Raw genomic sequence first — 23,256 nt, 5'->3', positions numbered from 1 at the left:
GCTCAGCATCCCCCATGCAGGAATTGGCTTTACACTGAGGGGGTGTTGATGAGTTTAAGAGATACAAGAAGGGACTGGAGGGATAGCACAGCAGTAGTTTCATTTGCCTCGCATGCTGCTGACTCAGGACGGACCTGGTTCAATCCCCAGTGTCTCATATGGTCCCCCAAGCCAGGAGCGATTTCTGAGCACATAACCAGGAGTAACCCCTGAGTGTCACTGGGTGTGGCCCAAACAAAAAAAAAGAGAGAGAGAGAGATACAAGAAGTTATGAAGGTTGCACAAAATGGCTATTGGATTCTTCTGAAATAAAGCATTTTCAGCATGAGAAAAGATTAGTTCTAAGAGCCTATATCACTTACTGGATACTGCAGGTTCTGAAGCAGGCATTGTGAACCTGGTGTTTGGTTTAGAGACATTACTGGTAGGGAAAAGGATGTTGGAGTAATTTGGCAGCCAGTGACAGGAGCCCAGAAGAATCGGCACAGACTGGAGGGAAAGGAAGCATATCAGCAGCACCTGGAGCAGCCTGGCTCAGTCATTGATGCCATCATACCCATCATAATCATTCTAGTATTCCATGCTCTGCTTGAAGTGAGGCCTTCCATAACCACTTATCACTCCTGTGTGGAGGTTTCATTCCATTGGCATGGAGTGGAGCAGTTCTGGGAAGACCGGGAGACTGGAGTGATAGCAGAGGGTAGGGCATTTGCTTTGCACGTGACTGATCTGGGTTCGATTCCCAGCATTCCCTATGATCCCCTGAACCTACTAAGAGTGACTCCTGAGTATAGAGCCAGGATTTACCCCTGAGCACTGCCAGGTATGAAAAAAATGAAGGAGGAGGAGGAGGAGGAGGAGGAGGAGGAGGTGGTGGAGGAGGAGGAGGAGGAGGAGGTGGAGGAGGAGGAGGAGGAGGAGGAAGAAGAAGAAGAAGAAGAAGAAGAAGAAGAAGAAGAAGAAGAAGAAGAAGAAGAAGAAGAAGAAGAAGAAGAAGAAGACGACGACGACAACTTAGCTTTTGGAGGCAAGAGCTGTGCAAACTTGAGATTTGTCAGCTATTTTGAGGGATTCAGGAGCACAGAAAAGGCAGATATGGGGTCTGGGCTGCAGGGAACTTTATTTGATCTCTGGTGTGATTCATCCTGTCTGTTGTAATGAGATGTTTTCAGAAAGAGAATGTGGGTCCTTCAGTAAGCTACTTCTGGGTTGCAAATGCCTTATTTATCAAGTGAAGATATTTTACTACTTTGTAGAACAACTATGAGAATTAAAAAAATACCACCAACTTTCATAAAAGTAGTGTAGCTGAAGTAATGTGTTTCTATGGAAATATGTTTTTATGAAAAATATGTGCTTTAAATGGAAATAAAGAACTAGAAGAATCATAAAATTCACTTGTAGGGGCTGGAGAGATAGTCTAGCAGGCATTTTACCTTGCAGGCACCCAACCCAGATTCGTTCTCCGGCACCACATATGGTCCCCTGAGTCACACCAGGAGTAAGCCTTGAGCCAGGTATAATCCTAAAATAAAGAAAAAAAGGGAGGGAGGGAGGGAGGGAGGGAAGGAGGAAGGGAGAGAGGGAAGAAAGGAAGGAAGGGAGGGAGGGAGGGAGGAAGGAAGGAAGGAAGGAAGGAAGGAAGGAAGGAAGGAAGGAAGGAAGGAAGGAAGGAAGGAAGGAAGGAAGGAAGGAAGGAGGGAGGGAAGGAGGGAGGGGGAGGGAGGAAGGAAGGAAGGAGGGAAGGAGGGAGGGGGAGGGAGGAAGGAAGGAAGGAAAAGAAGGAGGGAGGGAGAAAGGAAAGAGGGAGGGAAGAGGGGGAGGGAGGGAGGAAGGAGGGAAGGAAAGAAAGAGAAAGGAAGGAAGGAATAAAGAAAGGAAGGAAGGATGGAAGGAAGACTTTTTGGCTCTGTGCTCAAGTTTCATATCTGCCACTGTTCAGGGCATCATATGTAATGTCAGGAATCAAACCCAGGTTAGCCACATGCAAGGCAAGCACCTTACCCTCTATACTATCTCTCTTGCTGAATGACTTTCTTTTAACATGCTTTTTCCTCTGCCTTCTTTAAAGAGGGTAAGACATAAGAATATGTTTATTTTCAGATACACAGCATTTGCTTTATAGACTCACCATTTGTGCCAAACTTTGTTTGCATTTGTTATTTGAAAAGTGTAGTTACTTGGGTCTGTAGAGACAGCATATCTGGTAGGGCATTTGCCTTGCATGTGTCCAGTCCAAGCTCAATCTCTGGCTCCCCATATGGTCCTCCAAACCCACCAGTAGTAATTCCCAAGCACAGAGACAGGAGTCAGCCCTGAGCACTGCAAGGTGGGTTCCCCAAACCAAAACTAAACCATAAAAGTGTTATATACTCCATTTGTAGTACTACTGTTGAAACCGATTTTAAAGTGGACGTAAGGCTACAAAGTTATTGGTTTTTATATAAATAACTACAAAGTTATTGGTTTTTATTGAAGGATTCAGTTATCCTACAGGTCTGTCTTTGAACCAATATTTCTTGAGTGGCATTTGTATATATTTATTATGAGCATCTTATTACTTGATTTGAATTTAAGAATAGAAACATTGAAGATAAAACTTTACCGGGTTTAATCATTTAGTAAGAGTGCTTAGTAGAGTTGGAATTTGAACCCAAATTTTACTTAGACATTATTATTTTATTAATGACATTTTATATATAACAGAATGTCTAATTATAAATTATATATTTATATATAAATTATATAATTATAATTATAAATTATTGTTTAAGATAAGCAATATAGGGCCGGAGAGATAGCACAGCGGTAAGGTGTTTGCCTTTTTCGCAGAAGGACAGTGGTTCCAATCCCAGCATCCCATATGGTCCCCCAAGCCTACCAGGAGCAATTTCTGAGCATAGAGTCAGGAGTAATCCCTGAGCGCTGCCGGCGTGGCCCCCCCCAAAAAAAAAACCAAGATAAGCAATATAGCCATTTTAAACACCTGTAACTTAGACTTAAAAACCTTGACTACTGGGACCGGAGAGATAGCATGGAGTTAGGGTGTTTGCCTTGCATGCAGAAGGGCAGTAGTTTGAATCCCAGCATCCCATATAGTCCTCTGTGCCAGGAGCAATTTTAGAGCATAGAGCCAGGAGTAACCTCTAAGCGCTGCTGGGTGTGACCCCCCAAAAACAAACAAACAAACAAAAAATTTTGACTATTGGGGCCAGAGTGATGGCACAAGCGGTAAGACACAGGCTAACCTAGGACAAACTGTGGTTTGATCCCCCATAGGGTCCCCCAGGCCAGGAGTGATTTCTGAGCGCATAGCCAGGAGCAACCCCCTGAGCATCACCAGGTGTGGCCCAAAAAGCAAAATAAAACAAAAACCTTGATTACTGTTAATGACTTGGAAAACCATATGTTGTACCAGGGGATGGAAGCAGGGATGTCTGCATGTACAATAAAAGCCCTATTTATGGATTATCTCTCAAGCTATTCCTGTCAAGGTCTTTTTTTTTTTTTTTTTTTTTTTTTTTTTGGTTTTTGAGTCACACCTGGCAGTGCTCAGGGGTTACTCCTGGCTCTTTGCTCAGAAATCGCTCCTGGCAGGCACCAGTTACCATATGGGATGCCAGGATTTGAACCGCTGTCTGTTCTGAATCGGCTGTGTGCAAGGTAAACACAGCTGTTCTATCTCTCCGGCCTCCTCGATGTCTTTTATTTATTAAATTTGTTTTAAAGTGTTATTTTGGGGCCATAGTGACAGTACAGCAAGTAGGTTCTTGCCTTGCATGTGGGCAACCCAGCACTGATGCCAGGTGATCCCTGCATACCACTAGGAGTGATCTCTGAATATTGAGCTGGGAACACTGAACACTGCCAGGTGTGACCCCAAAGTTTATATATTTGTATATTAGTATATATACTCTCATAAGCAAATTGATATTCTAGATGCACTGCAGAGTGAAGAGAGTCACTCACAGTTACTGGGAACAGCAGTTGTCTTGAGCCACTGGGCATTGAACAGATGGAGAAGTGTGCTATGGGCCTCCCAATTCTTACCACAGGCTGTGTTCTTGACACTGACTGTATAGAAAGAGGAGGTACAGTAAATGCACCCCACATATACCTCAACCCAGGTCCTTTGCCTGGTCTGTATTGTGAATTGAGGGACAAAAATATGTATATAAAAAAAAAAAAAAAGAGAGAAGTGTGCTATGGAGGCTGTGGAAGATTGGAGGGACAGGGTTCTTCCCTGTGAGAGTGAAGATAACTCTTCATGTCCTTCCTAGGCCTCATGCCCTTCCGAAGGGGCAGTAATCCCCCCTGGGGAATTCCTGGAGCCATCCAGGGGTACAATTGGGATGGGGATGATGGGCACACTTTTTTGTTTATTCACTTCCAAAAGGTCGATTTTTGGGGGTGGTGAGCTAAGTGATTTTCCCCCGCTGGAAGTGAGGTGGTGGATCATATAAGTCAGACCATTATGAAACTTGGATGACCACTTGATGGAATATTGCTCTTATATCTAAAACTAAAACCCAATTATAGGGGCAGGAGAGAGAGCACAGCAGTAGGGTGTTTGCCTTGCATACAACCGACCCAGGATGCATGGTGGTTCAAATCCCAGCATCCCATATGGTTCCCTGAGCCTACCAGGAGCGATTTCTGAGCACAGAGCCAGGAGGAACCCCTGAGCACTGCCGGGTGTGTCCCAAAAACCAAAAAATAAATAAATAAATAAATAAATAAATAAATAAATAAATCCCAACCATAGTTGGTTTTTTTCCCCTAGTAAGTGACTATCTAAAAATCCAAGGTACTCTGTTGGGGAGTTTTGAGAGTACTTGGCCAGAGGAAGCTTTTGGCCTTAGAACATGCATCCTTTGGTCCAAACTCTTCACACTTCCTCCTGGGCTGTCAGTTAGGACCTTCCCCTTCCAGCTTACCCTGCTTGCCGCCTGTTTACGGTGTGCTGCCTCTCTTCAGGGAGAGAACTGGTGTACCGAACATGCAGGATGGCCACTGCCTCCTGATCGCAGGTCCTTCAAGCACCTTTGGGCAGCCGCTGAGGCTGTACCCGCCGTGGGCCACATTGGCGTGGCTCTCTGGGCTTCCTCAACTACAAATTGGATGAACAACCCATGACACTTTTTCAATATTATTACATTAAACCAAGTGGATTTTGATTGATAACCTAATATTCAACTAATGCAAAACATCAATCATGGCGAGTATATTAATTATTTAATATTGCAGCCTAATTCAGAAATCGATGTGCTGCATGAGGGGAAGGGAAGCTCATGGTTCCCAGAAGATTTAAGACAGGGAATGATTAAAAAAAAAAAAAAAAAAGACCTGCTGTACGCCTGTGTGTTAGCTCGATACAAATCTTTATTCATTTGCCAATAATCTCTTCCCATTTTCCACTTCAGGACCATTTTATCAGTTTTGAGACCTATAATTGAATTAAGTCTGCTTTCAGCACAGGGCACAAGCAGTCGCACAGATAGTGATGGAGTCGTGACAGGGAGCCCGGAAAGGACACTCGGGCCTTGGCTGCTGAATCTGCTTTTGCCTCAAATCTTACCTCTTTGTGAGAACGTCATCAGCATTGGGAGCCACTGTCTGATATTTAAATATCGGCACAACAGCACAGATCTGTTACTCAGCTCTGGGTAGTGTACGGCTTGTGTAGATTCTCATGCTGGCTTTTCAGTGACTCTGTATACGGGGTAAAGCCAGAGGCACATCCTTCATCTTCAGGGCTCGATGCCCAGCAGAGGCCAGATTGCCACCAGGCTTGCAGCAGAATTCGGAGACAGTTTAACTTGGAGTTCAGGTCAAGATTATGCTGTTTTTAGGAATGTGTTACTTGTTCTGGATCCCTCTGATATGCTTCCCTTCTTGGGCTTTCTGCTCAAAGTAGAAGGACAAAAACTGATTTTGAGGGAGAACTTCTTAATGTTTGCCTTTCTAACTTTTGGGGGCCCAAAGTGAAACCAAGGGAACTGAACTGAGTTCTTCTTGTTGACACTGTTGTCCCAATTTCTGATTCATGTGAGCAAGTAAATCTCATGACTAGAAGGGAGAATTCCTTGAATTCTTCTATGGAGGATAGGCCCTTTTTCTTATGTGAAAATGAAAGTATAATTTAATTATAGCTGCCTTACAGTGGTTGCAGAAGTTTCCTTCTTGTTTTTATTTTCCATTGAATATGTATTTTAACCTTTTTTGGGAAAACCTTTTCTGAATCATTTTGTACACTTTTTTTCCTAAAGAACCTAGTTTGGGATGTGTTGTGAAACCTTTTCCAAATCATTTTTTTTTTTTTTTTTTTTTTTGGTTTTTGGGCCACACCCGGTAATGCTCAGGGGTTACTCCTGGCTATGCGCTCAGAAGTCGCTCCTGGCTTGGGGGACCATATGGGACGCCGGGAGAATCGAACCGCGGTCCGTCCGAGGCTAGCGCAGGCAAGGCAGGCACCTTACCTTTAGCGCCACCGCCCAGCCCCTCCAAATCATTTTATACATGATTTTTCTTAAAGAACCCAGTTTGGAATGTTTTCTTGTCCAACCTGACTATTATCTCTGGCATTTTAATTTCATATCATTGTGTTGAACGTACTTTTTGAGCTGTTGTTTCCTTATATTGCAATAATTACTAAATTCTGTGCCAGCTTTTATTTGCTTTACTTTGTTTTCTGAATTTATTCTCTTTCTCTTTTTCTCTCTCTCTTGCATTTGAGGTGCTGGGGGTCAAACCCACACCAGTCATGTGTAAGGCAAGCACCTACCCTGCTATAGCATCTCTGGTTCCTGAGTCTTTTTCTCTCATTTTTTGTCACTCTTCTCTTGCTTTGTTCCAGTAATATGTTCGGGGAATTCCATAAGACCTTGGGAGTTGAGAGTTTGCTTTTCCTTCCATTTTAATTGAATACTTTACTTGTTGTTTGTAAGGCCTTGGCCAAGTCCACTTTTCTTGAATATTCTGTCTTTATCCAGAGATTGTCCTCCCTGGCTCTGTGTCCTTGTGTAGCCAACTTTGGGTGACTGTCCCCAGGGCAGACAACTCTTTCTGGGAGCAGGGCCATTGCTCAAAGCATGGTGCTCTCCTGTGTCCTTCTGCTATGCTTTGCCATTTCCTGTCCCTGGTTGACCCTGCTCACCACTTCTGAGACCCTTTCAGTCTAGCATTAGACTATTTCCCTACCTGGAAAGTTGACAATATGTCCTCAGCTCCATTTTGACTTTGCCCTCCTTCTAGGATCCCTTCTTAATTCAACATTCACTCTCCTATTCGTTTTCTTAATTTATCTGGAATTTGTTCCGTTCTTTTCATTTTGTTTTGGGGCCACACCCCGTGTGGTTACATCTGGTTACATCTGGCTATGTGCTCAGAAATCTCACCTGGTTTTGGGTACCATATGGGATGCCGGGGATCGGACCCAGGTCTGTCCTGGATCAGCCTGAGTGCAAGGCAAATGCCCTACTACTGCGCTATAGCATTGGCCCCTGCTTTTTTTTTTTAACCCTTCTCTTTCCTGTGTATCTGGAACCTATTTTGCAATCAGTGTTGTAGCTTAGAGATCTGTTAGGATACATACTTCATTTGCAATCTGTCTTCAGTTTATTTATTTTAAACTTTTCGGGTTTGTTTGTTTGTTTTGTAATCACACCTCACAGTGCTCAGGGCTTATTACTCCTGGCTTTGTGCTTAGAGATCACTCTTAAAAGTGCTCAGGGAGCCATATGGGGTGCTAGGATTGAACTTGGGTTGAGTACGTACAAAGTAAATAATGCTCTCTGCTGTACTAGCCCCAAACTGTCATACTTTTTAAGTCCCTGCTTTCTTTTACTGACATTTTTCCTGTTTAATTATTAAAACAAGGTCTTGGCTTGGGGCCAGTACTTGGAAAAGAAAGCTCAACAGCGTGAGCAAGGGTCAGCCCCTGGCATCACAGTTTCACACACACACACACTCTCTCTCTCTCTCTCATTCTCTCTCTCTCTCTCTCTCTCTCTCTCTCTCTCTCTCTCTCTCTCACACACACACACACACACACACACACACACACACACACTCTAAGCACTGACCTGAGAGTAAGACCGTTGCAGAGAGCTTGAATAACCTCATCGTTGAAGACATGAACAGGCTCTCTCGTCCCAGTTTGAGCCTGTTGACTTCTCTTCTCTGCTTTTCTCTTCTGTATTGCAGAGAGGGCAGAGATGCCGTTCTGTTCCCTGCTTTTCCTTTTAGCAGTCGGCTACTGGCCTGGTCACTTCCAAGTAGAACAGGAACAAAAGCCAGAGAGGAAGCAGTCCCAGCTTGTGGACAAGAAGCCATCCTTGTCCTGCAGAAGAAGTGTAGAGCCTAGTCCAGCAAACCTCAACCAGCATGGTTCCACACCTCCTGCTCTCCCTTTTGTCCCCTTTCTGGTGGGCCGCTTGTTCTTATTGTTCAGCATGGGCTTGTTTGCTTCTGAGCGGGTGGCTGCTGAGCTGACTCAGGGAGCTTGTGTTCATGAAGGGGCTATGCCACACTTCTGTCACCCAAGGACAGGCCCATTGAGTGCTGGGACTCACCTTTCTGTAAGGCACCACAGACTCGGTTCTCTCTGTGGAGGTGGGATGCAGGAGAGTCCAGTCCTCAAGGGTGTTTTGAGCTGTATGCCAGGGTCATAAAGAGGGAAGAAGGATGCCAGGGTCAGAGGGAGGGGAGAAGGATGCCATATGGCCAAGGAATCAGGTCTGGGAGTCTAAGGAGATGTCTGCAAGTTCCCATTCAGGACAGCTTTGTCCTCTGTTGAGACAGAATTAACATGGGGCAGGAAATCTGCTGTGGGGCAGCCAGCCCTGTGGTGGTGGGCCCTTCTGCTCCACCTGAGGGAGGGCAGAGAAGGTCAGGGATGAGGCCTCAATACTGTTCAAAGAGCCTATTTTCCAAAGAATTTGTAATTGAAATGTCTCATAGAAGCATAACAAAGCATTCCCTGGCCTTTCTATTGGGGAGGGGGGGATTAAGGGACATGGGGGTGAGGGCGGTAATGGGTGTTGTCCAGAGTCTATCCTAACTCGGTGCTCAGGATCACTCCCAGTGGTGTTCAGGGGACTATGGTGCCAGAGAAATTCAGCCTGCTTGCTAATCCTTTGAGCTGTCTTCCCAACCTAAAGAATTGTTCTTGTTTGGTTTTTGTTTTGGAGTCATACCCAGAGATGCTCAGGGGTTACTCTTCACTCCTGGCAGTGCTCAGAGGACCATATGGGATGCCAGGGATTGATTGAACCCAGGTTGGGAGCATTCAAGGCAAGCGCCCTTCCCCCACCCCATCCTTCAGACTTCCTTCCTTTTTTAATTATCAGTTTCTTTTTTTTTTTTTTTTTTTTGGTTTTTGGTTTTTGGGTTACACCCAGCGGTGCTCAGGCATTACTCCTGGCTCTCTGCTCAAAAATCGCTCCTGGCAGGCTCGGGGGACCATATGGGATGCTGGGATTCAAACCACCTTTCTTCTGCATGGAAGGCAAATGCCTTGCCTCCATGCTATCTCTCCGGCCCAAATTATCAGGTTCTTATTATTGATTGTAAAATACAAAATGCTCAGAAACGGGATTTTTCTGAGCTGTGACTAACCTGATGAACAGCAGAAGCCCCCCACTGAGATAGAGCTTTAATGGTCCTGTGGGCCCCTTTGCCCACTCTGGGGTACCTCTGCACCTCCTTTTCTGCCTGACATCGGGGTCCCATGGGAAGTGTGGCTGCCCACTGATTCGCTCCTGCTTGAAATGGGAGCCATTGGCCTTAGGTGAGCACTGTGCTGCAGGCACTCAGAGTGTGGGAAGCACGGAGCTAATAAGAGTTCTGCAATGCACACTCCAAGATAGGAGTCGGCCACACGGACGAACTTGGGGTGGGAGGAAACAGGGCGGGGCCAAGAATTTCAACTCAGGCACATCACGCACACACAAAATAAATTGTTGTTAGTCTTCTGGCACCTTGTTGGCACTTTATCTATTTCCTTTGCTACTAGGGCTGTATCTAGTAATGGCACGTTTCAGAGATACTTAGATTTCCCTCTGTTGAGTTTTGCTACCTCTGCCGGATACAGAAGGCTCTGGATGTGAGGAATCATGGGTGGGGTTGGGGGTGGTGCCTGGAGATCTACTTCCCTGGGTCCAGACATGAGAAGTACTGAGGCAGCAACATTGCAGAGAAAAGATCATAAAACAAGAAAAGGAAAGTGAGAGCAGTGAGGTTGGGATAGCGAGACAGGCCCCAGAGTAAAGGGACAGATATAAAGCTGTGGTGTCCTCAGGGAAACCCAGCATCTCCAGGTCCGAATAAACTGCTGCTGGTGTTTCAATTAACTGCTGCCACATGGCACCATAAAAATCTAGATTTCAAGTTTTTGGGGTGTGTGTGTGTGTGTGTGTGTGTGTGTGTGTGTGTGTGTGTGTGTGGTTTTTGGGTCACACGCGGCAGTGCTCCGGGGAAACTCCTGGCTCCATGCTCAGAAATTGCTCCTGGCAGGCACGGGGGACCATATGGGAAGCCGGGTTTGAACTGATGACCTTCTGCATGAAAGGCAAACACCTTACCTTCATGCTATCTCTCCGGCCCCTAGATTTCAAGTTTTTTTTTGTTTTTTTTTTGTTTTTTTTTTTGTGGTTTTTGGGTCACACCCGGCAGTGCTCAGGGGTTACTCCTGGCTCCATGTCAGAAATTGCTCCTGGCAGGCACGGGGGACCATATGGGACGCTGGGATTCGAACCGATGACCTCTTGCATAGAAAGGCAAACGCCTTACCTCCATGCTATCTCTCCAGCCCCAGATTTCAAGTTTTGATATAACTAAATGCTGCTTGGTAAGAGTAAGAAAAGTCTGAACTTCTTCATTGGTTACTAATAAACATCTATAGACTAGAATTGTTGGGGGGGAGAATCCAACTCTGTCTCATTTCATCAAATATGCATTTGTATTATATTTGTACTTGCTCAGTTACAATTTTTTTTTAGCTCCATTGGCTACCTCTTTCCTGGTGAAAATCAAGATGATCATTTTTAAAAATTTGTTTGGTTGGGATAGCTATTTTGTTTTTAAATGATTTTAATAATTATTTTGTTTTTAAATGATTACATTAGTTTTTATCATGATTTATGGTATCTACTAAGTCAATAAAACTAGTATCTAATTCTGAAAAATATTAAATATATACCCACAAACATATTCTTTGTGTAAATAGTATTAATATACAAAGGGCACTGCAGCAGGTGGATTTTGTAAAACATACAGAAAGTATCTGTTGTAAACCTTAGGTGTGCTAAGTATTGGTATATTTTTAATATTTTTATAATAGAGATTGGGAAAATCAATTCAAAACCTCTGTGAAATATTATGTGACTGCTAAGACAATAATATGCTTGACTTACTTTTGTTCTTCACTGACTTTGAATTCTCTGAAACATTCTTTTGTCAGTAAAACATGAATTTTAGTGGTAATATTAGTAGATAAGAATAAATGAGCAGTTCTCTTTTTCTGGAAGTTGTTATGTGCTTAAAAGCAGTGCTGTCACGAATTAGGTAAAGAAACATGAAAAATTTTAAGGATTTATCAAATGTATTTGAGGTAAACATAAATTACAGCAGACAAGGGTTTTAGCAACTATTTAGAACTTTTATTCTTCTATTTTAGGGAATCTGCAAACATCAAAGCTGGATTAGAACATCTGGTAAGTTCTAATTTTCTCTTGAACATTCGCCTCATCTTTGATATCTGCATTCTAAATGAACACTTTTGAATGAGCTTTGAATACCTTGTATTGAGAAAGTCAGCCATTTCCCAAAGGGTCAGCTTACTGTTATTATGTGAAGACACTCACATTTTCATTCATCTTATCGTTTCAAGGGAATTAAAATTTTTTTAAATTACTTTTTTTTTCTTGATGTAGAGATGAAATGAAACGGATGACATTTCTTGGATTGATGATTGCTTTAATTATAAACAAAAATTGTTTGGTGTCGAATTTTTTGGCATATCTGGATCTGACAAAAAACAAGCTTGTGTTTTAAGAACAACACAATCAAATATTGCATGCATAAATATGGTATGTTTCAGCAATTTGGCGGCTTTGAAAGATACACCCGGCCTTGTTTTTCCTGCTCTCTTTGCTTCATGAATAATGCAGTGACTTAAACTATATTCAGATTTAGAATATAAAATAATTGAGATGCACAATTTTGGAAAGTAAACCCCCTCTAAAGCACAGGAAAATTGGAACTAACTTCACATCAAAATCTGCCTATTGATTAAAAAAATTTGAAGAGAATTTAGTTTTATAACAGGTTCAGAATTCATTTGAGTTGGGTCCATTGTGTGTTCATTACGACGCTAAGTAGTTCATTTAAACTGAGTTCATTACAAAGTCAAGCTCTGGTTCTTGGTCAAATCCAAATATTGAATGATTAATGGTGGAAATCCTTTTGTAAATATAATCTAAGCACTTTTTTAAGTGCACAGCATCATTTGTGTGTCACATTGTATCTTTGTTCACTGTTAATGTGCTTTTTGTTCTGCCCTGCTGAAGCCTAGAGAGGCAAGGTGCAGCTTCATTCAGCATACTAGTAGTTTTCAAAGTGGGAAAGGATTCTTTTCCTTTGACAGAGATTTTTCACAGTGGTCTTCAATTCACAGATTAATTGCCAGAACCGCAGGAATTTTAGTCTTACTATAATTCTTGCTTATTGTTATTATCAGTTGGACCCTATGTTATTTTATTCTCAAACTGGGTGACAGTTTTAGTTTCATCATTGCAAATGATTCCCCAAAACCCCTATCATTACTTCATAGTGGCACATCTGACTGGAATATTTGGGTACCAGTGAGAGGGGCTGTGTCAGCCACTCCTACTCTGACTCGGGAACTTGCAAAGAGCAGCTGTTTGCTCATAGACCCGTTCTCAGGAAAACGTCTTTGTCTGACCCTGAGTTTTGTCTGTCTACCTTCAGCAGTGTGTGGCCATCTCTCCACTCAATGCTTATTTTCCACTGCTGTCTCCCATGCTTATATGCAAGGTCCTACTTAGCAGCATAGTTTTCTGACTAGCTCTGGCACTATGAAAGAGGATTCCCCAAAGCAGGAGGCACCCTACTTGTGACTATCTGCTTCTCCTCATGCATGGCTCCTCTCAGACAAGTTCTTCAGGCACAGTCACTCCAGACCCTCCCTGGAACTGAGCTGCTCATCAGAGCAGGTGTGCATGTGCTTGGTCATAGTCCCTTTCTGCCCTGGACCCTCCTTTACCATTTTATTCTGACAGCCAGGCCTATCCAATCTGTTATGAAGACACACAGTTTAGAGGTAAAAATGCCAAGCTTAGCCTAGTAGAATGAGGGAAGATATGGTGTTCCAGAGAGGTTGAACTTGACCTTGTAAAACCCACCAACTATGAAGTATTAACAATTCAATAAGTATATAATATTTCTCTTTCTCTTTTTGTCTCCTCTCTCCCTCCCTCTCTCTTTCTCCTTCCTTTTCTCTCTCTCTCTCTCTCTCTCTCTCTCTCTCTCACACACACACACACATACAACACACACACACAACATATTGCTTTCTATTAAGGAGACTTGGTTCAGGTAGTGATTTTCAGGAAAGGTGTGAACCTGATACCATGGTGATGAGCCCCTCCTGGTCTGTACTTGATCTTTCCCATCAAAACTATTCTTCCAACCTTTGCCTTTCAGCAAATGCAATTGTTGCTGGAGTTGGTTTTAAGGCACTTGCAGTTAAAAGTGTAGCTTCTAATGGATAGATTTTACAGATATGACAGATAGGTGCCAGGGAGGTAGTACAGCGGGTAAGGCACTTACTTGCCTTGCATGCCACAGACTTAGATTTGGTCCCTGCCACAACATATGGTCTCCTGAGACTGCTAGGACTAACCCCAGAGCACAGAACCAAGAATGAGCCCTGATCACTGCCCAAATTTGTGGCCAAACAAATTTTGTTTTGTTTTGGTTTGGGGTCACACCCCATGGTGCTCAGAGTTACTCCTGTCTCTGTGCTCAAAAATCACTCCTAGCAGGCACGGAGACCATATGGGATGCCAGGATTTGAACCACTATCTATCCTGGATTGGCTGCTTTCAAGGTAAATGTTCTAACACTGTGCTATCTCTCTGGCCCCAGCCAAAACAAATTTTAAAAATTATATGATATATATAAAGCTAAGAGGAGAGAAAAACCTTTGATGTTTGGAATGAACCTATTCTGGCTTTTGTTTCTGTTTTCCTTTGGTCCAAACCCAGCAGTGCTCAGGGGCTTACTCATAACTGTGTCCTGGGATGGAGCTTGGGAACTGTATGGGATGTCAGGAAGTGAACCAGGATTGGTCATACAAGATGAGTTCCAGAACTGCCATCTCTGTAACTGGAGCATCATGGCTGCACAGAACCACTTTAAACCACTGTAAATGACACAGAAATACTATGAACCAGGCCCGGAGAGATAGCACAGCGGCATTTGCCTTGCAAGCAGCCGATCTAGGACTAAAGGTGGTTGGTTCAAATCCCGGTGTCCCATATGGTCCCCCGAGCCTGCCAGGAGCTATTTCTGAGCAGACAGCCAGGAGTAACCCCTGAGCAACGCCGGGTGCGGCCCAAAAAAACAAAAAAAAAAAAAAAGAAATACTATGAGCCACACAGAAATGCTTTGAACTTTTTGAACTATTGTGAGCCACACAGTACTGCTGTAAACTGCTGTGAACCACATAGAATCACTGTGAACCAATCTGTGTTCACAGCTATGTTTCTCACATCACAACAGTCAGACAGACAGCTGTGGTTCTGACAGCCACTCTCCTCTCTTCCCTTAACAATAGTGAGCCAGTGAATGCCCCTGAGAGCCCAGGAATCAGCTAGTCTCTTCCATGTGGGGATTCAGAGCACCCTCGTGATCTCACTTCCTTTGAGCCTCTCAAAGCAATCTATGATTCGGTTCCTACAGGGTAACTCTCAGTATGGGCTTGGCTGCTCAGCAATGATTTGGAGACCAAGCGATTTGGAGTCATTGCTCGCCAGCCATGTGATGTTTCCCCCGTACTCTAGTGAAGGTGAATTTGCATTAAACTTGCCAGCAGAGCCACATACTCAGTCCACATACTCACTAGTTTGTCTGACAAGAACACAACAAATTTGTCTCTTGTGCTTTTGAGGATTTTGGAAACAGGCCACCTGATCTAGAGGAGACAACCTGAGGGTGAGAATCATGTTCTCTAGTTAGCTGTCTTCCACCCACTTGTTTTTGTTTTGTTTTTGCAAGATACTTTTATCTTGTTTCTTCCCCACAGTGCTATGAAGAAATGCCTCTGACAGTTGTTCAAATGAGTTGGAGAATGTGGTTTTCTCAAAATGCAGTGTTCCCGTGCACACCGCACTTCTTCCATACCCCTCGGAAGGGTTTACTGCCTCATGAGCTCTCTGGCAACTTCAGCCTAGGAGACACCCCACTCCTCCCAGCATTTTAACCTAATTTTCCACCGAAGTCTAAGTATGTGTTTTTGGTTCAGGGTAAATGTGCATCTAGTATCCGGTACTTTGGGCAATGACAGTCAAGTGCAGCTGCTGTTCCTGTCCCCTTTGGTGCATGCAGAAAGTCCCCAATAGATTCACATCATCCCCTTCTCAGCACTGCGTGTACCCTCTAGGCTGGCCTCTTCTATGCACATTCTGGCCCAAGTTGATTAAGAAACAGTTCTGTAGTGGTATCTAGCGAGGGAGGAGATGGGTGCTTGTACCTTTGTCCCAGATGCCTGGACTGCGTCTGTTTGCTACCCTCAATGTGCCCCTGCTCACTCCCAGCACACTTTCCCCAGGCACTGCCCTACTGTGGCTGGGAGAAGGTGGTGCCACTAAGTCCAAAAGCAGTGAGAGACACATGGGCAGCTGCTGTCCATGGTGTTAACTATTGCTGCAGCTCCTCTAAGTTTGGCTAGTCCCTGTGGGAACAAATGATGTCCTGTTCAGGCTGCGCCTGCAGGGTCTGCTCCCGGGGTAGGTGTGGGGAATCTCTGCTAGGTACCTGGGCTGTGAGCACAGCAGACAGGTCTTCTTTCTCGCTCTTCTCCAAAGTGTTGGGCAGGTGGAGAAGTGCTGCTATGGCTCAGACCCCAGCAGACAGGTCAGCACAGCTGCCAGGGCTGCAGCCTCCAAGTACAAATCTGTCCCACAGTTTATGCCATAGGAGCAGTACTGTGTGCAGTGGCTCCAGCCACGCACAGCCTCTGGTTCAACGCCTTGATTCCTTCCTGTTGCTAAGGTTCTTAGAAAAAGACCCAAGACTTTCATTGACTGATTTCTTCAAATCAGTCATTATTGAGGAAAAAAAGAAAAATTTTAATGTCTTGGTTATGTAAATAACTCCATTATATCGAAAACTTGCCTAAATCTAGTGCTCTTCAGAGCGGGCTGCAAGGAAAACTTGTTCCTGAATCTGCTCACACCTTCAGTCTCTTCAAAACATCTTTAGGGGGTTTCTGGAGGGAGAGGAGAGGGGATTGGGCATTTGCCTTGCACACAGCTGACCCAAGTTTGATCTTTGGCATTTTGTATGGCTCTCCAAGCACTACCAGGAGTGATCCTTGAATACAAAGCCAATAGTAAGCCCTGAGCACAGCCTGGTGTGGCACCAAAACAAAAGCAAAAAACTAAAGACCGCCCCTCCAAAAAAAAAAAAGATTAATAGGGATTGTTAAGAGAGTAGAATGGGAGAGTGCTTACCATGCACAGGGCTGACCTGGGTTTCACTCTCTATATTATAGAGTCAGGAATGACCCCTGAGCACATAGTCTGGAGTAAGTCTTGAGCACTGCCAGGTATAGCCATCAACCCAAGATTGTCATACATCATGACCAAGTAAGGTTTCATTCCAGAGATGCAAGGCTGGTTTAATATACCATATTAACAAAAGAAAAATAAAACCATATGATCATAACAATAGATGCAGAGAAAGCATTTGATAAGGTCCAACACCCATTCATGATAAAAACTCTCAACAAGATGGGAATGGAAGGAACTTTTCTCAGTATAGTCAAGGCCATTTACCACAAGCCTTGGGCAACTATTATACTCAATGGAGATAAACTAAAAGCCTTTCCTCTAAAATCTGGTACAAGGCAAGGTTGCCCTCTCTCACCACTCCTATTTAACATATTCCTGGAAGTACTTGCCATAGCAATTAGGCAATATAAAGATATAAAGGGCATCCAGATAGGAAAGGAAGAAGTCAAGCTTTCACTGTTTGCAGATGGCATGATACTGTACTTAGAAAATCCTAAAGACCCTATGAAAAAGCTTCTAGAAACAATAGATTCATATAGCAAAGTGGCAGGCTACAAAATTAACATGCAAAAATCAATGGCCTTCATATACACAAATAATGATAGAGAAAAAATGGACATTAAAAGAACAATCCCATTCACAATAGTGCCACAGAAACTCAAATACCTTGGAGTCAACTTAACTAAAGAGGTAGAGGTGAAGGATCTATACAAAGAAAACCACAAAACTCTGCTTAAAGAAATAAAAAGAGGACAGACACTAGGAAATGTAGACACATACCCTACTCATGGATTGGGAGGACTAACATTATTGAAATGGCATCATAGATTTAATGTAATTCCTCTAAGCATACCCATGATATTCTTCAAAGAAGTGATTCAAACATTTCTGAAATTCATTTGGCACAATAAACACCCACAAATAGCTGAAGCAACCTAAGGGAAAAGAAGATGGGAGGTATCACTTTCCTCGACTTTAAATTGTACTACAAATCAATAGTCATTAAAATGACTATACATTCCATGGTCTTGGAATAAAAGACAGACCCAGTGGATCTGTCTGATCAGTAGACAGACCCAGTGGACCCAGTCAGATCAGTGGAATAGGCTCTCTATTCAGAGAATGTTCCCCAGACATACAATCAATTAATCTTTAACAAAAGGACAAGAAATGCAAAATGGAGGAAGGAAAGCCTCTTCAAGTGGTGCTGGTTCAATTGGTCAGCCACAATCAAAAAAAGCAAACTCAGTCCTCCATTAACACCATGCACAAAGGTCAAATTCAAATGGATTAGAAACCATAATATTGGGGCCCGGAGAGATAGCACAGCGGCGTTTGCCTTGCAAGCAGCCGATTCAGGACCAAAGGTGGTTGGTTCGAATCCCGGTGTCCCATATGGTCCCCCGTGCCTGCCAGGAGCTATTTCTGAGCAGACAGCCAGGAGTAACCCCTGAGCAATGCCGGGTGTGGCCCAAAAAAAAAAAAAAAAAAGAAACCATAATATTAGTCCCAAAATCAGAAGTTATACAGAAGAACATGTAGGTAAAACACTTCATGACATTGAGACTAATGATATCTTCAAGGAGGAAACACTACTCCAAACAAGTGGAAGCAGAGACAAACAGATGAGACTATATTAAGCTGAGAAGCTTCCACACCTCAAAGGAAATAGTGGCAAGGATACAAAAGCCACGCATAGAATGGGAGAAACTATTCACCCAATACCCATCAGATAAGGAGCTAATATCGAAGATATACAAGGTACTTATAAGAAAAAATTTAAAAAATTTAACCCCTTGGGCCCGGAGAGATAGCACAGCGGCATTTGCCTTGCAAGCAGCCGATCCAGGACCAAAGGTGGTTGGTTCGAATCCCGGTGTCCCATATGGTCCCCTGTGCCTGCCAGGAGCTATTTCTGAGCAGACAGCCAGGAGTAACCCCTGAGCACCGCCAGGTGTGACCCAAAAAAAACAAAAACAAAAAAATTTTAACCCCATCAAAAAGTGGGGAGAAGAAATGAATAGACACTTTATCAAAGAAGAAATATAAATGGCCACAAGGCACATGAAAAAAATGCTCCACATCGCTAATCATCGGGGAGATGCAAATCAAAAAAATCTAAATGCAAATAAAAAAAAAACTAAAATGAGATGCCATCTCACACCACAGAGACTGGCACACATCACAAAAAATAAGCAAGATAAGTGCTGGTGGAGATGTGGGGAAAAAAGAATTCTCAATCACTGCTGGTGGGAATGCCATCAAGGCCAGCCTTTCTGGGAAACAATATGGAGATTCCTCCAAAAACTGGAAATTGAGCTTCTGTATGACCCAGCTATTACCACTCATAGGGTTATACCCTAGGAACACAAAAACACAATACAAAAATACCTTCTGCGCACCTATATTCATTGCAGCACTATTTACAATAGCCAGAATCTAGAAACAACCCAGATGCCCAACAACAGATGAGTGGATAAAGAAACTATGGTACATCTATACAATGGACTACTATACAGCCATCAGGGAAAAGTCACAAATTTTTCCTATTCATGGATGGACAAGGAAACTATTTTGCTGAGTGAAATGAGTCAGAGGGAAAGAGATAGATACAGAATAGTCTCACTCATCTGTAAGATTTAAGAAAAATAAAAGACAGTATGTTAATAATACCGAGACAATAGAGATGAGGGCTGGAAGGACTGGCCCACAATATGAAACTTACCACAAAGAATCGTGAGTTCAGTTAGAGAAATAACTAGACTGACAACTATCATAACAATGGTAGTGAGTGAGAGAAATAGAATGCCTGTCTCAAATACAGGAAGAGGGTGAGGGAGGAGGGAGATGATGGGCATTGGTGGTAGGAATGTTGGCACTGGTGAAGGGGACTGTTCTTTTTTATGACTGAATCCCAACTACAGCATGTTTATTATTATGGTGCTTAAATAAATATATTGTTAAATATATATATATATATATGTGTATATATATATATATATATAGTATTTAAGAAAAAGAAAGAACAGAAAGGTGATGCCATCTTGTATCTTCCCCCACTTCAATACCAGTAGTTTAACGTTGTTTTTCGCTGCTCATTTCCAGACCTCAGATGCTTAGATTATCACTCAAAATTTGATCTTCTGTAACATCTATTTATCCTGAATGTAATATTTGTACCTTGCACTGTTTTCTTAGAGCTGAGCGCAATGGATCTGTGTACTTAGGAATCTCTTTTCGGCTGGAGATCTCAGAATCCATGTCATTATGATCGTATGAAAGCATTCATTAGAGAAGTGCTACATCATTTGTATGTTGGAGTGTCAGGGACAATATACGCCCCTCTTAGACCCTTTGATTGTAGTATGTAGAGTGGAAAACAGGCGCATGGTAAAATTTTTGGTGGGCGATAGAGGAAGGGAGTGGGTTAGAATATTAAAGAAAAATCATGTGCTATCTGCCCCAAATAATTAAAGATAATTGTATCGTAAAAGGGAGTATGTACTAATTCACTATTCTCTGGGTCTGTCATAGTTCATACTTTGACATTTTGAATGTAAGTTTGCCTGGAATTTGCTGCTGTCTTCATTCAGTCCTGGCATTTGCAATTTTTAAAAATCGGAGGTGAGATTTCTTTTTCATTGTCTGTGCTTTGTTCCCAGTGGTGTGAATGGTTAAAATTGTGGTGTTAAAGTTTGAATGTGCACTGGAATCATTCAGGGTTTCTCTTTCACCAGACAGACATCTGATTATGCTTCCCAGAAGAAATTTCTTTTACTTATTGTTCTGATTTAGAAAATTGCCGTGTGCTGGTGGAAACCCTGTGTACTGGGTTGGGATCAAATGAATTAACCAAGGTGCGAGCCAGGACCTCTCCTGGAGCATTCAGCATTCAGGGGAGGAGAGTGGACTTGTGTGAAAACAGGATTCTTTAAGGAAGGCAAATCTCTGCTTAGTGTCCAAAAGCTTGTATTCTTCAACCACTTCTGGGATCGAACCCAGGACCACACCAGGCAAGCACTCACACAGCCCAGCTCAGCCCCCCTGACTGTATGAGCTAAAATGGAAATAAGGCACTGGCCATACTTACTATGTTCCAGAATCTGAACTGGGGTTTGTATGCATTAGATGGATTTGATTCAAAAGTATGTTGGCAGGAGAGTGGGCCAGGGTGGGGGGCAATGATTGTTCTTGTTCTGTATACCAATGTTAAGAAGATTGGAGGACTAGTGATTTCTTTTGGCTCTGAGTATGAATATTTATATTTTATATATTTTATAAAATATTTATATTATATATTTATATAATGTTATATATTGGTAATATTTATATATTAAGAATCACATAATATTTGCTCAGGAAATTAAAATGGCATTCATTTAATGAATTAAAAGGGCATTGCTCATTTAAAAAGCAGTCAAGGGTACATTGCAGATAAACTACTGCTCATGCAATAAATAATTTTATTTCTGTCAACTTTATTCCTGACACTGAGCAAGCAAAAGTATAGCTTCTCAATTGATTTTAATATTAATTTTTCTTTGACTTCTAAATGGTGAACTATAAAATGGAAACATGCAAACCACACATCACAGGTGACCATTTACCTGCCAAGCAGTGTTAGCATGTATCCTACTTCTTTTGCACTATAATCTTTTAATTAAACAGCAAAAATCCTAAGTTTTGATCAGAAAATCACTTAATATTTCCAAACGGCTAAAGATGTGGACCAGAAGTTTGGAGAATAACAGCCTTGTTTGGCTGGGGCCAACGCACTTTTGCACTTGATTTTGTGGCTAGTTATTCACAAGATCCCTTCCCTAATTTAGCTTGACTCTCGCTTTGTTGATCCAGGAAAGGAACTGGTCTGCACATAAAATTTTAACTCTTATTCACTCACCAATTACCTGGGCAATCAGATGCCAAACGGTAAATAAAATTGTAAAAAATAAAGCTTGCTATTTTCTTTGGCATCGTCATAAAGAAATTGCACTCAGAAATGTTGTTTCCAATTGCGCTGGTGGTTTGTACACGATTTCGGTAATTTGATCGCCACTGATGAAAAGCTGACAAGATTTCCACAGTACCCCATTAGATGAAAGCAGCATGAAACCACAGGTTAATCTGCAAACAGATTTTCATGCTTATTACTCTAATGATTCCATCATATTTGATGTAGCAGGCTGCAAGGCGGCTCTCGGCAGCGACCGTGCGCTCCGTTTTGATCTCTCTACTCATTAAATGATGTAGTAATTTGACTGACCTCTGACCAGGTGCATCTCTGTTCATAATTGCATGTCATTCTGACGGGGAAATTACTTGAGAGAAACCAAAGTATTCATCCTGCTTTCTGAGTCCAAAAAACTAACAAAAGAAATATTGCATTAATTTCCAAATGATGGTATTACATTTAGTGCCTGGGCCCCATATATCAAAATCTGAAAACTGCTCAGTTACTATATGCGCTTAATCTTAATGGTATCTGTGGATGTCAAGGGCATGGAGGAAATTAAATCGGAAAGTGCAGATAGACCTAAGAAGACATTATCTCTCGATGATTGCAGTTTTGATAGGTATTTCAGTGAATTTCATTTTCGCAGAATGGTGGAAGATGAGTTAGCCACCAGATTTTCTCATTTTTCTTCTACATGATTTATGTGAGTTGAGTATAAAACTTTTTATGGGAGTGCAGTTACCGAAGATGAGAGGTAAATTAATGCACTGGGTTTCCATCTCGGCTTCATGCACAATTGTCAGAGCTGTACATACGTAATGGTCCCCATCATTATTCAGGGTTGTTTACATTCAAAATATGTAATGAAATCTGTTCAGAATAATGAGGGAAATAAAAGTTTAGAAAATTGTAAAGGTCATGAAGTTTGAGAAATGATGCAATGTTCCCAAAATAACATTTAGGCAATATAAATTACATTATTATGCACCAACTCTGCCTTATAGAGACATGAAGATAAAGTGCTTTCGACTAGTAAAATGCTGTTAGCTCTCTGAAGTATGAGAATGTGTAAAATGTTTCTGATTTCATATTCTGGTTTTTGTGCATATTGTGAAAATATATACTTAAAGGATCTTTATGTGGTATCTACTTCCATAAACCTCCCAGTTTTAAACATATTTTCAGGTGCTCAAAATCAAATTAATTTCTTATTCATTATGAAATAAGTTTTTATAATTATTGGTCTGATTTCCTATATCCTTGAATTATGATAAAAGTAACTTTCATTTTTAATATTTTGAAAACATTTCATTCCCTCGAAAGATGGAATCTTGCTGATGGAAATGAGAGACGACCAAGTAGAGTTCAGCATAAATTTATTTAAATACATGCAATATTTAATATATTCTATTTGTGTTCTCATAAATGGATTACAAATATATGCCTAGATTTTATGCTGACACACTTATAAATAATTACATGATA

At 42.2% G+C, this 23,256-nt stretch overlaps 1 protein-coding gene and 1 non-coding gene across 4 annotated transcripts in view; both read left to right on the top strand.

The window, feature by feature from the left end:
• The window catches only part of RSRC1 (arginine and serine rich coiled-coil 1), a 292,940-nt gene that overhangs the window by 122,926 nt on the left and 146,758 nt on the right, over positions 1 to 23,256 (top strand). For all 3 annotated transcript variants that reach the window (XM_049774477.1, XM_049774478.1, XM_049774476.1), the window contains exon 6: positions 11,678 to 11,714. In XM_049774477.1, coding sequence (XP_049630434.1) covers positions 11,678 to 11,714 — 37 coding nt within the window. The remainder of the gene's footprint in view (positions 1 to 11,677; positions 11,715 to 23,256) is intronic.
• On the top strand, positions 4,034 to 4,166 carry LOC126012565 (small nucleolar RNA SNORA51). The gene has a single exon (XR_007497020.1). It is a non-coding gene; the product is annotated as a small nucleolar RNA SNORA51 (small nucleolar RNA).

Source organism: Suncus etruscus, chromosome 6, assembly GCF_024139225.1.
Source record: "Suncus etruscus isolate mSunEtr1 chromosome 6, mSunEtr1.pri.cur, whole genome shotgun sequence".
Taxonomy (NCBI): domain Eukaryota; kingdom Metazoa; phylum Chordata; class Mammalia; order Eulipotyphla; family Soricidae; genus Suncus; species Suncus etruscus.
Note: the sequence above shows the minus strand (reverse complement) of the source record. Positions and strands in the feature narration are given on the sequence as shown.